The sequence below is a fragment of the Corvus cornix genome, chromosome 5 (assembly GCF_000738735.6).
Source record: "Corvus cornix cornix isolate S_Up_H32 chromosome 5, ASM73873v5, whole genome shotgun sequence".
NCBI classification, from domain to species: Eukaryota; Metazoa; Chordata; class Aves; order Passeriformes; family Corvidae; genus Corvus; species Corvus cornix.
The window spans coordinates 39,633,798-39,652,432 of NC_046335.1; the positions used below are offsets into that span (position 1 = coordinate 39,633,798).

The following is an 18,635-nucleotide window of genomic DNA, read 5'->3' on the forward strand; positions in this document are numbered from 1 at the left end:
AGAATTCAGTTTGAAGACAGAAGCCTAGCCCCCTTTATTCCCCAAACACATTCAAATGTATAAGTAGCAAGTTTTGTCTCCTAAATTAATTTTTGATTCCACAGAGAGGCGTTTTCTAAAGAACTGAAGACCTGTGTCTTTCTTTGACTTCCAGCTATTAGTGTAGTTTGCCATCAATAGTCTCTGTACTCAGATAAGAAGTTTGTGGTAAAAATCAATCACACAATCAGAAAGAAAAGTGACCTTATATCTCAGCATGTGGAATATCTTTGATGGGCTGATTTCTCCTTTCTTAAAAAACCTAGAATGCATAAATTGGGCCTGTAAAGAAACAAGTAGCCATGGGAATAGATGTGAAAGACATAAACATATCTTTCAGCTCACACACCTTTCTTGTTTGCAGAAGCCACTATGGAGATGTAAAAATGTAGACAGACCGATAAAGAGAGTTTTCTTCTTTGAAGATGATTCACTTCTAATATTTCATTGGCATGATGGGTCTGGCAAGTACTGCCAACACAAACAAGATATAACCCTTGAGTGCTTCTGATAAGATGTCAACCATCTGCTTTCCTATCAGGTGGCTGAATCAGAGACAGCTCTTAACACCTCTCCCTCTCTCATACTAGCTCTTGATAAATGTGAGTGAGGGAACAAATTAATTGCTCCTTACGAGCACTGGGTGAGACCTGAATAAAGGCACAGGTGGGAGCAAGATTCAGACTTGCACACCCCCTCCACATGAGTCACCCACATGTATGCACACACATCCAAACTCCCTCCCAGCCACATATACTTGTGTCCATATCATTGCAAGTTTAGGATTTTAGGAACTTAACACATTAACATGATCTAGCATTCTAAGAGTTAAGGTAATCTGGGTTCATGTGTTGCATTTCCATTTGTGCTTCACTGTAGGTCAGCAGAGTTGTTGGAAACTCTATCAGAGACTTGAGTGAGCAAAACCCAACACTTTTAATGCACAGGGAACACCATGTCAGAGAGACCACAGGTTTCTCTTGTTCTTGTTTCACATAACATAGAGCACACTGAATATCTTTAATAAATATCAGAAATGGACTCTAGCCACAGAATTTGAGAGAAACTCTGATCCGAATCTAAACTTTACATATTGAAGGAACACCTCTTCCTTCAGAAACAGTGTAAAATTTAACGCTTAAAGATAGAACCTTAAGGATATTTTCTTAATATCTAATGTTATTATCAGATTCAATGCAGAATGGTCAATCTATTTTGCTGTGGTATAAAAACTAGAACAATAAAGTTAACAGATCAAAAGAAAAATTTAAAACCATTCCTCAGATAGAGCCTAATTAGGTCTTAATTTTCTACTATACTCTGAAAAATGTTCCATGCTTCCTCTAGTCTGTTTAGAATTAATTGCCATAATCTTCATTTACTGTTTCAGTCTCCCTTGGCTTATAGTCTCTCTCAGTAAGTGATTTGCTTCTCTTCCTAAGTACTCCAACCACTATATCATCATCCAGTCTCTACCTTCTCTTCTAGTGACTCCATAAAGGTGTTACTCTTGGAAACACCTTATGCATTATGTAGCAGAAAGGAAAAAATATTCATCACTATGTCCTCTTATATTATGGAGTATATCACCAGGATACTGATGTGTGCTTTTGCTGAAAAAACATTTTGTCTGCAACTCCTGTACAGTGGCAGGGTTCTGCAGTGCTGTCTTCCAAAAGCCCTTTTGTATAGCTAGCAGACAGAATTAAGAATTGTTTTGCAAGAACTCCGCTATTTTAATGAATCTGTGATCTCCTCTTTCTTTCATTGTGTTGGTTTTTTTCCCTTGATTCCAACATTTGCTTTTCCATGCAGATGTTATAAGACAAAATATTTCCAGAGTACTTTGCATGTGATAAAACTCTGTTGTGCACACAGAAAGTTACGTACCTTTCCCATAAGAGCTGGCTACTACTGCCATCAGAATTACGCTGTCACTTCATTCCCCGACACAACAGCTCACTCTCACTTAGATTTGCCTGCTCTCTTGCACACAAACAGAGCCATTTATTTATTATAATTTTCTCACACAAACACCTTGCCTAATGGATAACAGAGTCTGGCAGCTTATGTTTGCAAGGAACATTCGATAAATAGAAACAAAGAATGAAGATTGTCGGCCTTTTTGGGTTACCCCCCAGGATGAGCTAAGCCTTGGCTGTCAGAAATGCTTCCCATGCCAGAATTTCATAGTGATATTCATTTTTACCAGGCATTTTAGACTTTCTTTTTTGTTTGGCATGAGAGATCCTGCAAACTCTGCCAGAAATGGCTGTTTTTCTTCTCTGCATCGTTAGTGGGGTGGCATTCCAACAGAGAAGGGTCACTCACTTGGTACTTAAGTGTTACAGTGGGGAAACTGTGCGTGTTGCAGTTTCCCCACTGTAACACTTAAGTACTTTTAAAGATGTTGTCCTTTCCTTCCTGATGAGCTAATGGGAACAAAAACTGGAGGAGAGACTTTCAACAGTTTGCTCTTACAAAAAAGCCAAATTTGCTTGCTAAACACTAAACTCAAAATCAGAATTTGGACAGTGCATTTAATACATGCCAGGAATCTATTATACAACTTACAGCTACCATTGATTTGAAAATGAACATGTGGCCTCCAAGAGCCACAGAATCTGTCATACTACTATTCCCTTTTCTCATAAGCACATCATGCAGAATTCAAAAGTACTCCTATGACTGAAGAGTAGAAGAATATTTCAAGGGGTTTTTTCCCCCACCAACTTGTATTGAAAATACAAGGATCTTGGAGCTTGTTTAGATCTAAGTCATTAAGTGAACATTAAGTTCATCAATACAGACAGGTCTCAGAATCAGATCACATCTCTCTTTACTGTCTTTCTGTCCACCAGATCAAGAGGAAAAATAAAATCTTAGTAATCCAGATTAAAATGCAGTTAAACTAGTAAATAAAAAAGAAATTATGATGGCATAATGTTCACAGCACAGTTTCCTGTATGCTTATGATATCTTACTAGTTTAAGTGTATTCCTGACTTAAGACTTCCAGGTACAATTACTGGTGTCACAGTTAAGCTTTGTAAAGGTGCAGATGCTGGCTACTTAAGAGAGCTGCTGCTGTTCATGTTCTATCACTAGCTGGAAAACACATAGCTGTTTCCAGAATTCATCTTGTGGCATGAAACAAGAAACTTTGTGAATCTTATTTCTCTAAAGATCTTAAAGAACAGTGTAAGTCCTATCTGCTTGTCTAGGTTTTACCTGAAGAGCTAAACCAGTATTAATAGTGCATTATTTGGGAAAAATAATTAATTTACTTGTGCAAAACCACTGGGCTGTAGGTGAACCACATAAACAGTTCATCCAGTTTGAGAAGGCTCAGATTAGGAGAAACACTAGAAGTACTGGATCTTTTTCTGTAACTGACTCCTGAGGAACTAACAATATAAAAATATGGATTTCATCACATAATTTCATTCTGGTTTTGGCTGACCTTTTTATTTAAGATAATCTTATTTTTAGTGCATGTGTTTAGAGAGTTTGGTCATAATTCATATAAATAATTATCAAATCAAAAATTTAATGAGGGGTTTTTATGGGTTTGCAACTGACTCATAAATAAATCATACAGCTTCAGTGCCATTGATTCTTAAAATTACTTACATAATAGAATCATAATTTCACTTACAAGATTTCCAATAATTTACATAAATAATAGCATGTGAAGCTCTTATTCACCATTTCTTCAGATCTCTCCTCAAAACCTACCTCTGCTATGGTGCCCAAAATAATAGATTATCAATAAAGATTGACAGTTGCTTAAGTCAATGCTTTTCTCCTCACAGTATAATTTGGTTTTCATGTGTCTTTTTGTTATCACACCTGCAATTTTATTAATTATTATGTACAAGGAAAAGCTCATCTGGAAAATATGTGGGAAGCCTTGAAGAATACAAAGCACTATCAAACTTTAAAAAGCTGAGCTCTGCACAAGACAGGCTCTTAGCTAACTGTTTGAAAATAGAATAAAGCTTTGGATGCTCAAAGGATGAACAAGAAAGGCTAGAGACATTTTCTTAGTGTTTCTGTGAAACTGTCTTACATTGATTTCATAGTCAGATGGAAGAATACTGACGGCAGCCCACAGCTTAGTTCTTTGTACATTGGAGGTGTAACACATAAAAGCAACAGCATTTCCAACAGTCACTTGAAGAAAAAAAAAGTTTGTTTCCTCTAATACATCTAACAGGTTGTATTGTAACTACTTCAGTAATAGTTGTCAAAATTCTAAGCAAATGAAACATTTCATTCTAAGAAAGTAATAGAAGCCAGACAAAGTGACTCAGTCTATATAAAACTAGGCATTTCCTCTAGAATTTTCTTGATATCTAGTCCTGTTTATTATTCTATATAATACTCCTCTGAAAGAGGAGCTGTTTTTCAGGAGAACTTTGTCTAATAAAAGGAAAATATTTCAGTTCAACATCGATAGTATAATTTAGGAAGATGAACATAAAATCAGCAGAGAATAAGCTAAGCAATTAACATAGTGGGGGCAAAATATGTGGTTCTGGAGAAAAACAGAAATCTGATTTTAGCAAAACTTACACAGAAGAGAGTTTTTCAGTCCATGCATCTTAACATAATAAAGACATTTTACTTCATGACATAATTTAAATTACACCACTATTTTCAAACTTGTGGTCACATGGACTCTTATATAACTCAGTTAGCTCAGTTTATGAAATGTATGGTTTGTGAAATTCTACTTAAACCACACTTCGAAGTGAATTAAACTAAATCAACCCAAGGTCACATTAACTCTGAAAGAGGGTGTGCACAAAATGTACCAATGTAATCCAACTGATCTTCCTTGAAAGACTGATCTGGATACCCAAATGTCCCTGGTAAACAAAATGCAGCCATTTTATTTAAGAGATTTAAGTACCACCATGGTTCCCAGGGTAGATGGTAAAAGTGTACTCCATAGGCTTGCTCTAAGTGAGATCTGTACCTCTGATAGTCTACCAAGGGGCTGTGACAAGGAAAAATAAATCTTTTCACCATCATTATTCCAGCTGGGTTCAAAAGAACATTAAGCCCTTGTTAGACGTGCCCCTCTGGGGGCAGCTATGAAACTTGCAGATGGTGTCCAGTGGCCCAGAAAATCCTTCTCAAATTATTAAAATGCACTAGTCTAGGGTTCTAAAATCAAGTTGGTAAAACAAACTTAACACCTATGGCCAGGCTGGCAGCATTTCTCCCTTTTCAGGTCGTGAGAGTGAGGGAACAGGTGAGTGCTGCTGATCTGTTATGTCACCAAATCCTCACTCTGGCAAGCCCAGAGAGAAATAATAGTAGACAGGGAAATCTGTAAATGGCTCCAGAAATGACATCTTGTTTTTATACAATTTTCTTTAAGTCCTTAACAGCCAGGCACCACTACTAATGAAACTTACTGTTATTAAAACTGCAAATGGGATCAGTGTCCAAAAGGTTTCCCTTAGCCGGTCTGAAGGAAATAACAAAGTCTAACCCATAGAGACCAAAGTGAAAAAAGAAAAAAAAAGCCAAACCAAACCAACAACAACAGCAACAAAACCCAAAAACCAACAAACAAACAAAAAACACAAAAAACCCACCACCAACAAAAAACCAACAACTAAAAAACCCAAAAACAACAAAAAAACCAAACCCAAACCCACAAGCAAACAAAACAAACAACACACACACTCACACAAAAACAAAATCAAAAAACCCAAAAGGAAAAACCAGAGAGATGCCAGAATGTAGTATTCAAAACTGGACTTTAAGGGCCTCTTGTAAATCAGTGCTCCAGATACTGATCAAGGCTAAGTTCTGGTTTATGGACATGGTTTAAACAACAAAAAGGAACCAGTGCACAACCTGTGGAAGGCTCCTACCAGCTTAGCTGACCAGCATTATGGAAGAGGTTTTTAAACACCAGTGACACTGTTTATGTGTGTAAAAACATAATCCTGTGCTTTCTCATTCTGCTTGAATATATCCACTTCCTTTCTAAATTCTGCTGAATTTCTGGCCTCAAAAATATTTGTATCAATGTATTCCATGATCTAATTGTATCTATTACTAAAAAATATCCCGTATTTAAATTTATAGCCTATAACAAAATGCACAAAGTGCAAAACTGAACAAACTGGAGTTTTGAATGAGTTTCATTGTAGCACAAATAATTTTGGATAACATCATTTCATATGTTATGCTTATCCTCTTTAAGGCAATCTTACATTTTTTCAATCATTCTTCACGCTGGAGTGTCTCACTGTCTGCTCCCTAAACTATTCTTTCTGCTCATCTTTGAAATATTTATATCTAAGCCATATGCTTTTAAAGACAGAACAAAAGACAGAGGAGTGGTCCAGGCAATCTTATGTGGGATATTAATAGTTAAGTTATAACATCCTGTTTGCCCTTTTTAAATGTGGCTGGCCTTTAAATATATATTAAAGTTGAGTTGCCAATGCCTCAGCATTTTCTCCTAGTGAAATAAAGGCAGATCATATGCATGTACAAATGGTTAATTTAATTTCTGTTCTTTTGCATTTGTCATTAAAAACATAGACAACACTTGTAGTTGACTCCCAGAATTACATCCTGGGCTGGCATTTTTCTAATGGTGATGAAAGAAACTGCAAAGTAATTTGGGAATTTTAGCCACATCAGCTTCTGGGAAAGAGGAGCCCAGCAGGCTTGCTTCCAGCCACATGAAGAGCTCTGCCTCTCCTACATCCCTAGTCCAATGGCCATTCCCAGACAAGTTCCCAGCCAAGAACAGAAAGAGCCCTGTGACTCAGGACTTTTCTGCTCATTTCTACTTGAATCTACAGAAGGGACAATTCCTGATGCTCCCCATACCTCCCTCTCCTAAGCACAAGGGATGCAAAAATTCCATCTGTGGAATGGTATGGATAGAAGGACACAACTTTAAAGTATCTTCTTAGTCACACTTTCAGTCCTTGCTCTCTGAGACAAGGCTGCTACACAGGCTATTCATTAACTTCATTAACTCAGGGAAGTGGTCGCAGTACCAAGCCTGGTGGAGTTCAAGAAGCATCTGAACAACACTCTCAGGCACATGGTGTGATTCTTGGGTGTCCTGCACAGGGCCAGGAGCTGGACTCGATGATTCTGATGCGTCCCTTCCAACTCAGCATATTCTATGATTTTAACTTATTAAAATTCATCTTCAAATTAAGGCCTTTCTCCCACAGCTGAAGTCCTAAATAGCCCCTAGCAGTAGATACCTTCTGGTTTCCAACTTAAGTCTAATCAGAATGACTTTACCAGTGCCTTTCCTCTTGCTATTTCGGTTCTTCAGCCCGACTCGCTCTTGGCCCTCTGAGGTGTCCCTCGGCCCTGGAGCAGCTGCCAGGGCATCGCTCACCGCGCCCTCCTCACAGCCCTTTCCTCACGGCCCTGCCAGCAGGCTCTTGGCAGAGACCCTTCCCCCAGGCTCCCTCCGCGCTCCCAGCCTTGTCCCAGCTCCTGAGGGGCGGGCGGCGGGGCTGCTGGGCGGCGGGGGCGGCTTTGGGCGCGGAACTGTGGCGGCGTGGGGCGTGTTCCCAGCCGGGGCGCGCGGCCGAGCAGCGCCGGGAGCGTCGGGCGCCTTGGAAACGGGCGGAAGCCGGGAAGGAGCGGCAGGAGGAGGATGCTGAGCCCGAGCGGCTCTCGCTGCCCGGGCCCGAGTACCTGGGTGAGGAGCGGCGCGGCGGGGCGGGGAAGCTTCCTGAGGATTCTCTCCCCCTGGTGTGCTGCGGCCCGGCATGGGGAGGGCTCGGCGGGGCCGGGGTGGCTGCGGCCCGGCCCGTCCTTCCCGGGGATTGCGGCGAGCGGCCCCAGGCTGGGCCGGGCTCAGGGGGGTCGCAGTGGCTTCCTGTCCGCCTTGGCTGGGCTGCGGGCAGCTCCGGGCGGTAACAGCGGGGCTGTAGGACGCTGAGGTGGGAGGGCTGCAGAGCCCTCCCGGGCGCAGGGAGCATCCCTCCGGTGCCCAGAGGTGTGGTCTCCGCGAGCAGCCGGCGGGAGCCGAGCTGCCGTCTCCTCCACTGTCCCCCTTGGCGATGCGAGTAGCAGCAAGCGGCGTCCAGCCTTTCTGTGATAGACTTCACCCATTACCAACCTGTTTTGCTCACAGATCTACGTGAGCATCCTTATTTTATGCTCGTTTCCCAACATATGGAAGGGGTGCTGCTCTTATGTTGGGAGATGGTTCGAATGGTAGCTTTTGTTCTGAAACAAGGTAGCATTGGTAATATTTCCTACATAAAATGAAAATCTTTTAACCTGTGAAGCAGCTACCTCTTTGAAGACTACATCCTTTTAAGCTTGCTGTAAAGGCTTGATGTTCCAGGAAACTAAGGAGCAAAGTGATTTGGAGTTGATGTGTCAAATAAAAATAATTAGGATGGAATAAAGTCAATATGACTTCATTTAATTGCTCAAGAGGAGATGAATTACAAGTAGTAAGCATTTGGATTGTGTTCAAGAGAGTATTTGTGAAGTAAAACTCTTCAGCCATTATTTCCTAGGCCCAAGACCCTGTTCGGTAATACCTTCGGTTATAAAGATATACATGATTTTCTGTGGTTTTCTTGTACAAGGGAAGGTCAGAAATGGAATGGATTGGTTTGTGCTACTTGTTCCATCATGATTTTGCCATTTCTGTAAGTCAAAATGGAACAAGAGTATAGAAACACTGCTGTAAATTAAAACCTGTCTTGCAGGGAGTACTAGACTAAAAGAGTTTTGTTTAACCATTTAACCATTTAAAGGAGTGGTCTAAGCCATCTTAGGGTAGAATCTCATTGTGCTGCTGCTGCTAGGGTGCTGTTGGGTGCTTTGTGCATACCTGCGTAACTGCAGTGCTATTCTGTGTCAAGGAAACTCAAGGCAGAAATAGGTTTGTTTACTGCTCTATTCAGGGTGATTCTCATGGGACTCGCTTTGCTGAAGTTCTTATTGCTGATTTCAGTTGTGGAGCTTTGGGTGTTTGAGAACAGTATCACAGTGCCATGTAGACACACTAGACACACCCTTTGGGTTTGTGCTATTCTGTCACACCACCTCAGCATTTTCAACCTACATGCTAATAGAGAAGTTCATAACTTTTCTAGGGTTGCTCTAGGTTGAAACCTGCAAAATTTCTTTTCCTTAATGATCCAACTTGGTTTTAGGTTCTTGTAATTGTTTTTAATGAAATAGGCACTTTTAATTGTGTGAAACTTGTTGGTAAGGATTGAGTCACTCAAAAAAATCGAGGAAGCAGACTAAAAATATTTAAAGTATAAGAATAAACCAGTTTTCTGTTGCACATCTGAAGGTAAGACAAGATTTCTTAGATGTACAAGATTGTTAGATGCAAGCAGCTTTACTAGCCACTTAAGTGAGCCTCCTTTTATCTCTGTTCCACATGCTGATTTGGAATTGCCTTTTCATTTTGTACAACTTTCTAAATTATTCTGACACTGGGGTCAGAAAAAACACGTGTGACTCTGTTAGGTTGAGGAATAACTTGCATAAGAGTCTGTTCTGTTCATCACTTAGTGTGACCTTCCCTTTAGATTGCAGTATCTGTTGTCTCTTAGAGGGGGGAAGCATATTCTTATTAGCTGTAAATTTTACCAAAACCAATCTTTCTGTCTTCGTGAGACTTTGTAACTTACCAAACTGCTCATAGATCCTAAGAAATTTAGTGGGTATTAGCAGTAGGAAAGTGGTTAAAAACCAAACCGAGACAAAACAGCCCCCAACTCCCCCTCCTCCCACCCCAAATAAACACACATCCCCACAGGTTTTTCTAAGTTGCTTTTCAATTTTCTACATTGGCATTCTGAAATCACCATTATTCGGATTTGTTCTATTGTGCACCTCAAAGTCTTGCAAATACAGTTGTCTGAACTGGGGTTGTAAGGAGCTGTGATAAATTTCACTTCCTATAATTTCATTCTGAAATTGTGTTGCTCTAGGTTGCCATGTAAGGTATTCTCTGAGTCTCACAGATCAGATGACCCTGCCTTTTCTGAGCTGGAATGGGTAACTGCCCCAAACTCTTTTTTCCCCTCTTCTCTTTTTCATTATCAAAACCAGGCCAACACATAAATTGAGCAGCCAAAATAACATAATGTGCTACTTGCTGTGTTATTCACCCCCTCCCTTTTTTTCCCCTCTATTTGAGATAATTCTTCTACATCCAGTTATAATGCTAAGAGGGAAATAAAAGCAGTTGTGAGTTAAAATAGAAATGAACAGGGAGAGAATAAAGTATTCACTTAAGATGAAAAATAATTGCAAAGCTTTGGTATACCAAAATTCCTGGAAAATAAAAATCAGGGCAACATGTCTCATGCCACAATGAGACAGTAAGTAGAAGAGAAGAGATGACCATTACTTAGTGAATAGGAGTGGAGATGAGGTCTGGAGAGTTGGCAGAAAGGCTACAGTAAAGATGATGCTGTTACAAGCAGGACATTATAAATAGTATTTTCACTGAGTAAACAACGTTTATTGTTTGGGTATAGTGATGATAATGTGTTTCTCATTTGATGGATGAGACTGGAACTACAGTAGGCAAAATGAAGCATATTTGAGACACTTTTTCACGCCTTTCTCATTATGGTTTAATAACTGGTGATTGCTCAGTTATTTATAGCAGGCAGTGGAGCACTTAGTGTATTGTTCTGCTCATGCAGCTGTCTCTGAAGCTTCATATTGTATTACTTCCCTGCTCCCCTTTCCTGTTATGGAGAAAAAGCAGTAGAGTACTGCAAATTTCCAAACTTCTCTTTTTCTTTGTATTTTCCTGCCTTCTACTACCCAACTCCAGGATGTTGTTTCTTGTCCTTCTTTGCCAATATAAGGCATGTTAGAACGCAAATACTCTGCTGGGGAAATGCCTTATCAGTAAAGCGTGGGCCTCTTAGTGCCAGAAACACGGTTATGTTTCCTCATTTCTCTCATAAAAGGTCTTGGGCTTAATGATGAGAAAGAATATACACGCTTTTACAAAACTGAGAAGCTCCCAACAGAGAACTTCAGTTGTGTAGAGAGACTGCTGATGCCTGAGGCTTACTCTTCTTCTGAACAATCTTAAGAAATATTGATCTGGAAAGTACAATTGTTTCCTTTAACAGCACAATCACTGCATAGGCTACATTGTTATCCAGGCATCTCAGCTGACACTGATTCTCCTCTTAGTATAGATATTTGGTGAACTTCTGTGAAGCACTGTGGCTGAAAGAGCTCATGGTCTAGAAAAAGAGAAGAGAATGCCTTTTTTGAAATTTTATTTCGTGCTCTGTTGTACAGATAGGAGAACTGTAGTGTAGAAGATGAATATAATACGTAAGAGTTTGCTTCTAGAAATGCTAATTTGAATCTTCTTAGACTCAGTCTAGTGCTTTGTCCAAAAGATGGAGGTTTCACTGCCAAGCTGCTGTTGTACAACAAGACTTCCACCTTAGCTTGAAAGGCACAGGTGAAATCTGATCCTGAATTAGGTCAAGTTCCAGAACTGGAGAATACAGTTCTTGCCTATGTCCCTCTGGGTACGAATAGGTAGGGAAACATTAGGTTACTTAACGCCTTTTAACAAACTGGAGTGACAATTATTTCTACAATGTTAATTATTACGCTGCATAATTTTAGATTTAAACAAAAACTTCCAAAACCCCAACCAAACAAAAAAAGAAAAGATAGCTCAACGATTTGCTTTGGTGATGGGGTGGTTTGTAACAGCTGTATGACACCTTGCAGGAGGCAGTCTGCTGGAAGGACTTGCACAATTAAGTCAGTCTGTGTGCACTAATACGCTCATTGTTTGAAACAAATTCTTAGCTGTGGTCAAGATTAAATTATAAACGGAAACGTTTCTTAAATTTTTTGTTGAAAGTGGTTTTGAAACTGTGAACATATGAAATACGCTATAGTTACGCTGTGTGACCCCTTGGCTTGTACTCCTGAGTAACAGCACATGTCTCACATTGTGTGATACCTCCGATATGACAAGGTCTACTTGTACTTATATGTTCTGTCCTTCAAAAAAACATTTTGCTTTTGAGCGTTAATAGGAAATTACACTGTGAAGCTGTGCAAAGCTGGAAGGAACTATAACTGTATACAGAGATGTAGCATTTAGGTTAATTGTTTTGTTCACTTACTTCTCTTTCCCAGGCCATTTCTTAGCAACATCTGAAGAGATTAAGCCCATAATGATACCTGAAAAGATTAAAAAGAGCATCCTGAAAAAACATTAATGCTGGAAAAATTTCCAGAGTTGATGTGATTTTGTTCTTGCAGTTTGTATCCTTACGACTTCTCTTTTGTGTCATTATTGTTTTGGTAATGTTTGCATGAAATTGATTTTATGTTACTATAAATGTATCTTTCCAATGCGTGTAATATGGTAGTGTCCTTAGTTAAGCTCCAATTTAGAACAAATACTGAAAGAGTATTTAGCTATTACCTTATGCTCTCAGAGTATATGTTCTCATAGATTAAAAAATGCCAGAAATATTCCAGATACATTAAAGCTTGTTATGCTCTTGAGCTTCTGATAACTGAAATTGACCATAATGTTAATTGCATCAAGTAGTGTGTATTTTCAGCACTTCAGCTGAGGAGGAGGCAAATAAGTAAGAAAAACTGGTCTTATTATCCAGGAATTCCCACTCCTGTTTTTTCAGCATATTAAGTTATGCCAGGAATGACCCCAACTTAAAAACAACAACAGAAAAAAAGCCCTCTTGTGTGCATACAGAACAAATTGCTTTGATAGACAGCTCTTGTTTAAGAAGTCATGTCTCCTGAATAGTTAAGCTATAATATAACCAGATGATTTGATAGTAATTTTTTAAGTAAAGACTTCTGTAAGTAAGCTGCGGGTCTGTTCTGCTGCTTCTTCAGACTATGTGATACATTTTTTACTATCTGATACCAATTTATTCCAATCATACTCTTTCTTCAGGTCATTTGGTACACTTTGTTTTTAAGTTGCAGCATCTGCTTTGATTTTTATTGCATCTTCTGGTCATCACATATTTGCTATTTCAAGTATGACAGGTATTCACTTCTCAGTAGATGTGCTGGTATACTAATCTTCAGGTTTCTCTGCCTCTGGAAGACTCAGTCTTGTTGGAAAAGGAAGCTTGTCACTGTAGCATTAGGCAGTTGTATCTAAGATGTAAAACTGGGAAGCTATTGAGCAAAACCAGTATGGCTAACGTGATTGGGTTGCCAATAAGTCCTGAAGTAAGTATTACCTAATTGATGCAAACAGTACTGTGGCACTTCCAAGATCTTAATCCTCTCCATTCTGCTTGGATAATAAAACCATTACATATACACAGTATCATGACTTAAAGGTGACATCTATTTCCTTCCTTCCTCCTGAATTTCTGGCTCTAAGAATTTTGGTGCATATATTCTGTTTCGTGCAGTGATATTATTTGCATTAAATTTTCTTTCAAGACTTTTCAAATATCCATGCTTGTTCTTACAACATTTGTAATCAAACCTACAAAGTAGTGGATTGTTCTCATCCAAAGATTGAAACAAGTAACTTGGTGGCTTATAAAAAGACTATTTTTACCATTTTAAATACATATGCAAAATTATTTGGTGTGGTTATGACTAAATGGAATTAGTTGTGATTGTCTAATCCATTGTAGAGAAATCCATCGAGATTGTGGATTGACTGTGGTTGTAATCCTCATTATGCCTTGTACTTGTAAGCTGAAGATTTTTATGACTTGGTCTGGCCATGCTTGAATTAAACAGCCACTGCTCAGCCCTGAATTTGGTTCTGAGCCAAAATTGCATTCATTCCAAAATTCATTTTAAACACTGGGCATGTGAGTGCTGGTGGGGTGTGAGCATGTGAGTATCAGAGGCTGTTCTCTTAAGTGCTGCAGGAGGCAGCTTTGGAGGAGCTGTACATGTTGCTACTGATTGGACAGGGGCTCCAAGTGCAGCATCATTGCTAGTGGTTTAGTGATAAGAATGAAGAGACTGTGCGCAAAGGTATTTACTTAACATCAGGTTATGAGCTGCCTGAAAAATCCTCTTAGTCTGTCAGATTCCTTTGTGAAAGCTCACTGTTAGTTTTAAAATCTGACAGCAAAGAGTGTGGCACCTACCAAATGAGTGTGGCAGGCACGCTGGCTTCCTATTTGGGATAGTTGCCTGGGATTTCAGAGTCGAGTTTACAGAACATGGGTTGCATTGGAAAGTTCTGTACGAGTTGGGAACTTCTGTTACAATAAGCCTGAAACAAACAGATGCTGAGGATGATGTCCTGATGTAACACCTCCTGTATGGAAACTGCACTATACTGGAGTTCTGTCAGGAAGAAAATTATAGTAGAGACAGCAAGCTGTAATAGCACAGTGGCATGAATATTTGGGCTTTACATTCTGATTTGGATTTGCTGCCTTACTATTGCAAAGTGGGCCTCAAAAATATGAGTAACATGTATACCAGTACATCATTATCCCTGAATTTTCAAAAACTATTAAAATGTATGAATCATCTCATTTATTTTGCCTAGAACCCCACAGATTTTTGATTATGCTTGCATAAACAGTTAATGTTCCGGTATGGTTCCAGTGTTTGTTATGGAAAGTACCATTTGTATAAATTAAGGAACTACTCTTTTGCTCTAACCAGACTCCTGGCACTTTATTTTGCCTCTCTGGCCTGCTAAAACCTGCCTGCAAATTAGATTTTGTTCTATGACTTTTCTGTATAGTATAACGTTAGCTGGGTTATAAAACATATTACTTGCATTGTTCCATGGAACTGGGCAGTCAGTGAACAGGAAGCCAGAGCTGGAATTTGTTTTGGCAGTGTGAGCTGCGCTACCTGGAAAAGAGCACAGCAGCCAAAGGGACAGAGAGGGGGACTTCTCAAGGAGATTTCAAGTGCTATTTTCTTTTAGCTTCTCTGCTCACAGATTTCTTTCCTTCCCCACACCTCTACCCACTCTTCTGGGAAATAGGGAGAGATGCTCTTTGCCAGGATCCTTAGGCTGTGCCACAAAAAGCTTAACAGAAATACCCTTTTACAAGCAATTGTATTCAATAGTGACCCATATATTTTTGTGTACATTTTGAAATGTCATACAAATGTCTAAAATTCTATGTTGAAAGTTAATTTATTTTCCAGGAGCAGATTCAAAGGTATTTATTATAGAGTCAGCCACATTGTGCTGTGTACCACTGTGGGATCATGCCTGTCTATTCACAAAGGCTTTTAGGGGAGGTTTATAACTCGAAAAAAGGCAAAATAATGCAATGTTGTTCATTGATAGGGACTATTCCATGAAAGGCGTGTATACTTCCCCACAAAGTTTTGAGAATGGTTTTGCAGTTGAGCAGTTTATTGCAGGCTGAGGTGAGTGGAAGCCTGTCTGCTAGTACCATTTCCTGGCTTAATCTGCTGCTGCTGACACCTCAAGAGGGGCCTGGGGAGACGATTGCTGAGTGTAAGATGGTCTGCTTCAGGAGGAGGGAGGAAGGATGGGCTGAAGTAAAGCTACCCAGTTGTTGCTATCTTGAGCCTATGACTGAGCTGCACAGACTCATTCTTCCCTCAGGGGACACAGGTGCGCAGAGCTATTTTTCTTTAATCACTCACATAAATTAAATTTATTCCTTTGCATTAAAATAATTAAATAAAGCTACGCCCTATATCTTTTAGTGCCAGATAATATCTTTAAACCTTTGGCTCACCATTTTGCTATCAGCTGCAAGGTATTTTCCAGGGTGTGCTTAACCAATTTTACCATTGTCCTGAAAAGTGTTCTAGGCAGAGAAATCCCCTGATAGCAATCAATATTCATGCATACTTTTAATCACTGTATCCACTGGGAATAATCATTTCCGGGCCTCTCTTGAAGTCCACCTGCCCCACACTAAGATGAAAGGGCCTCCCATGCTGTGTATCAAGTGGTACAGGCTTGATGCTTACCAGAATATTAAACACAAATTAAAATGGTTTGAAGAATATTGATGTGGGTCTGAGGTTGGCCAGTTGCTGGTGAGGGGGTGATTCTGCCAAGTCTGGAGCAGATTGGCAAGGAGCAAGAGCAGCCCTTGCCTTTCCTATATTCCCTAAGGGTTTTCTCCTGCTCTTTTTAGGACACGACACTACTTGCAAAGGTGCAGTAGGATACGTGTTTAGGATGGAGGTGTGTGCTTTGGGAACAAGGTTTGTGTGCTTTCCAGGTTAGGAATGATTTTCCTGGGTTCGTTGTAACTTGTCTTCTGATTGTTGAACTGTAGATTTGGAAAGTCTACTGCTTGATAGCTGGCACATCACCTCAGACTCGGCTCTTTGTTGCTCCACCTTGGTTTCTAGCCAAAAACATCAAAGGGGCTCAGTGGTAAATCTGTGCTGCTTCCTCCCTGGCAAATGCTTGTTTGGTACAGCCTGCCCCCTGTAGAAGCAGCAGAACAGTTTGTGTTGCACCAAACTGTCTTTACTCAGGGGTCTTATAAGTGAGCGTCATTCTGTGGTGGGGTACTGGCAGATCCCCCATTTCTGAAATTCTGCTGTGTTTGGCCTCGGTAGTTATTTGAGACTGGCTGTTGAGCAATATAAATCTCTCTCGGCTTTGAGACCTGTTCTCCACCTGCCACAGTCACTGATGCTTGTTTGGAAACAGATGTACTTTTATTTGCACCTTCAGGAAGAAACCTTTACAGTGATGCCATGATGACTTTTTGCCTTTTCTTTTATACCCCTTTTATACACCTTTTAATAGCTTTTGTATTCTTAGTGTTTTTTAGCCTACATTCTTAGACTTATTTGTCAAGCTAGGAGACTAAACATCTTAAAAGCCTTGTAGTTACGGATCAGAAAGCCCCAGACACCAAGGTCCTCTTCAGAACACATTTTGTAAACTAAGATAGAACCATCCAGGGGGGGAAGGTTCCTTGGGGAGGGGGGATCACTCAAGCCTCTCATTGGGGAATTTTTGATAGATATGCTAATTAGTAAGACCTATAATGTTATACCCGATCTATTGATAGTGTGTGTGCATTGCGGTATGCATTTTGGTGCATTCCACTTGGACATGCGCTCCTAAGGATCCTTAAAATAAATACTGAGGTAAAATCCCTTTTTCCCTTCTAACCGTGTTTGAGTCTTGATTTTAAGACCAGGAAAAGGCATCAACAGAACAACCTTAGGACTACGTGGCTTTAGTATAGAGGGAAGGGCAAGGAACACCTAAAGCTCTGCAACAACCCCCTTGAAAAGGCATTGACCACCTGTGTAGGAAAGATGGCTGTGACTCAGAACAGGGATCAGGAACTCCTCTTGAGTAAGCATTTTCCAGTGAAACTGCCTCACAACTCCTTATCTTCCTTCAATACCAAAATCTCAGGGGGATTCTAAAAAAGAGTCTCTACTGTCAATGACTAACTCTGTGTAGCCAGGAAGGAAAGCAGGATTTAGGTGATGAATTTTACTATCCATATCTGGGAGAAAGAAACCTCTACTGTCTAACTGAGGAAGGAAATGCTTGATGTCTTGTGTAAGGCACACAGCTGGGCTTGTCTGGCTCTGGGCTTTGTGGGCCCCTTTTAATCTAACTTCTGTCTCTTACTGTCTTTTCTTTGCAGCTCAGCGACATGTCCTCACATACATGGAGGATGCAGTGAGCCAGCTGCTGGAGAACAGAGAAGATATTAGTCAGTATGGTATTGCCAGGTTCTTCACTGAATAGTAAGTACATCAGGATGCTGCCAATAGGGCCAGCCTGAGGGGAGCTTTTGGAAACAGACAGGATACATGGAGAATGGAGCTGGACATGTGCTGGTTATGTTGTGAATGCTGGATTTTACTGGGTTAGCCAAGGGCTGCCTGAGCATGTTTTGGAAATGTACATGGGTTTTGTACACTTCAGTACCTCTCCTATTACAAACATTTGTGTGAAGCAGTCACTCTGGGGAGCAGAGATTTTTAAAACATGGAAAACCAAATTCTGCTTGTCTTAGTCAGGACTGTTGGTATCAAACTGCTTAAGAGATACTGAAGCAAACTGCTTCAGGGACTGCTTCTGGTTTCAGCAGCACTCATTCTTCCTTTTTCTGAGTATGAATTTGAATTGTTTGTCTGCTTGTGTGATTGTTGTCCTGTTGAATGCTTTAACTGGATGCCTCTTCTTGCCTTAAAACCTGTATAAGTCCTTAAATACTGGACAAGAGCACAATCTCTTCTTACTAATTTTCAAAAAAATTCTTGAGGGAAAATCTGTGCTTTCTGTCCACGGAAAGTAATACTGACATTAGTCAGCTGAACAAATAGTTGGTAAACAAGAGCTTAAGAAAGATAAAGAGCATGATTACAATGATCTCCACCCAGCAATAGGATTTCTTTACCAGTGTTGAAGGCAAGGTGGCTTTGAAATACCCAGCTGAAATTGTCATTCAAGCATCTCTGCAGATTAGGTTTAGTTTGCATCTAATTTCAAACTGACACTTCTGTGCCTTTTCGAAACTTCTGATCATATATACTTCAAAAATTAAATGGTGAGCAAGAGGTCATTCATGCAGTGAAACTGTTCAAAATGCTTCTCCATAGTATTTC

The 18,635-nt window shown here is 40.0% G+C and overlaps 1 protein-coding gene across 1 annotated transcript in view; it reads left to right on the forward strand.

The window, feature by feature from the left end:
• C5H11orf49 (chromosome 5 C11orf49 homolog) overlaps positions 1-18,635 on the forward strand; it is a 92,130-nt gene that overhangs the window by 2,894 nt on the left and 70,601 nt on the right. The window contains exons 2-3 of the mRNA XM_010413051.3: positions 7,369-7,743; positions 17,669-17,771. Of these exons, the coding sequence (XP_010411353.2) occupies positions 7,369-7,743; positions 17,669-17,771 (478 nt within the window). The remainder of the gene's footprint in view (positions 1-7,368; positions 7,744-17,668; positions 17,772-18,635) is intronic.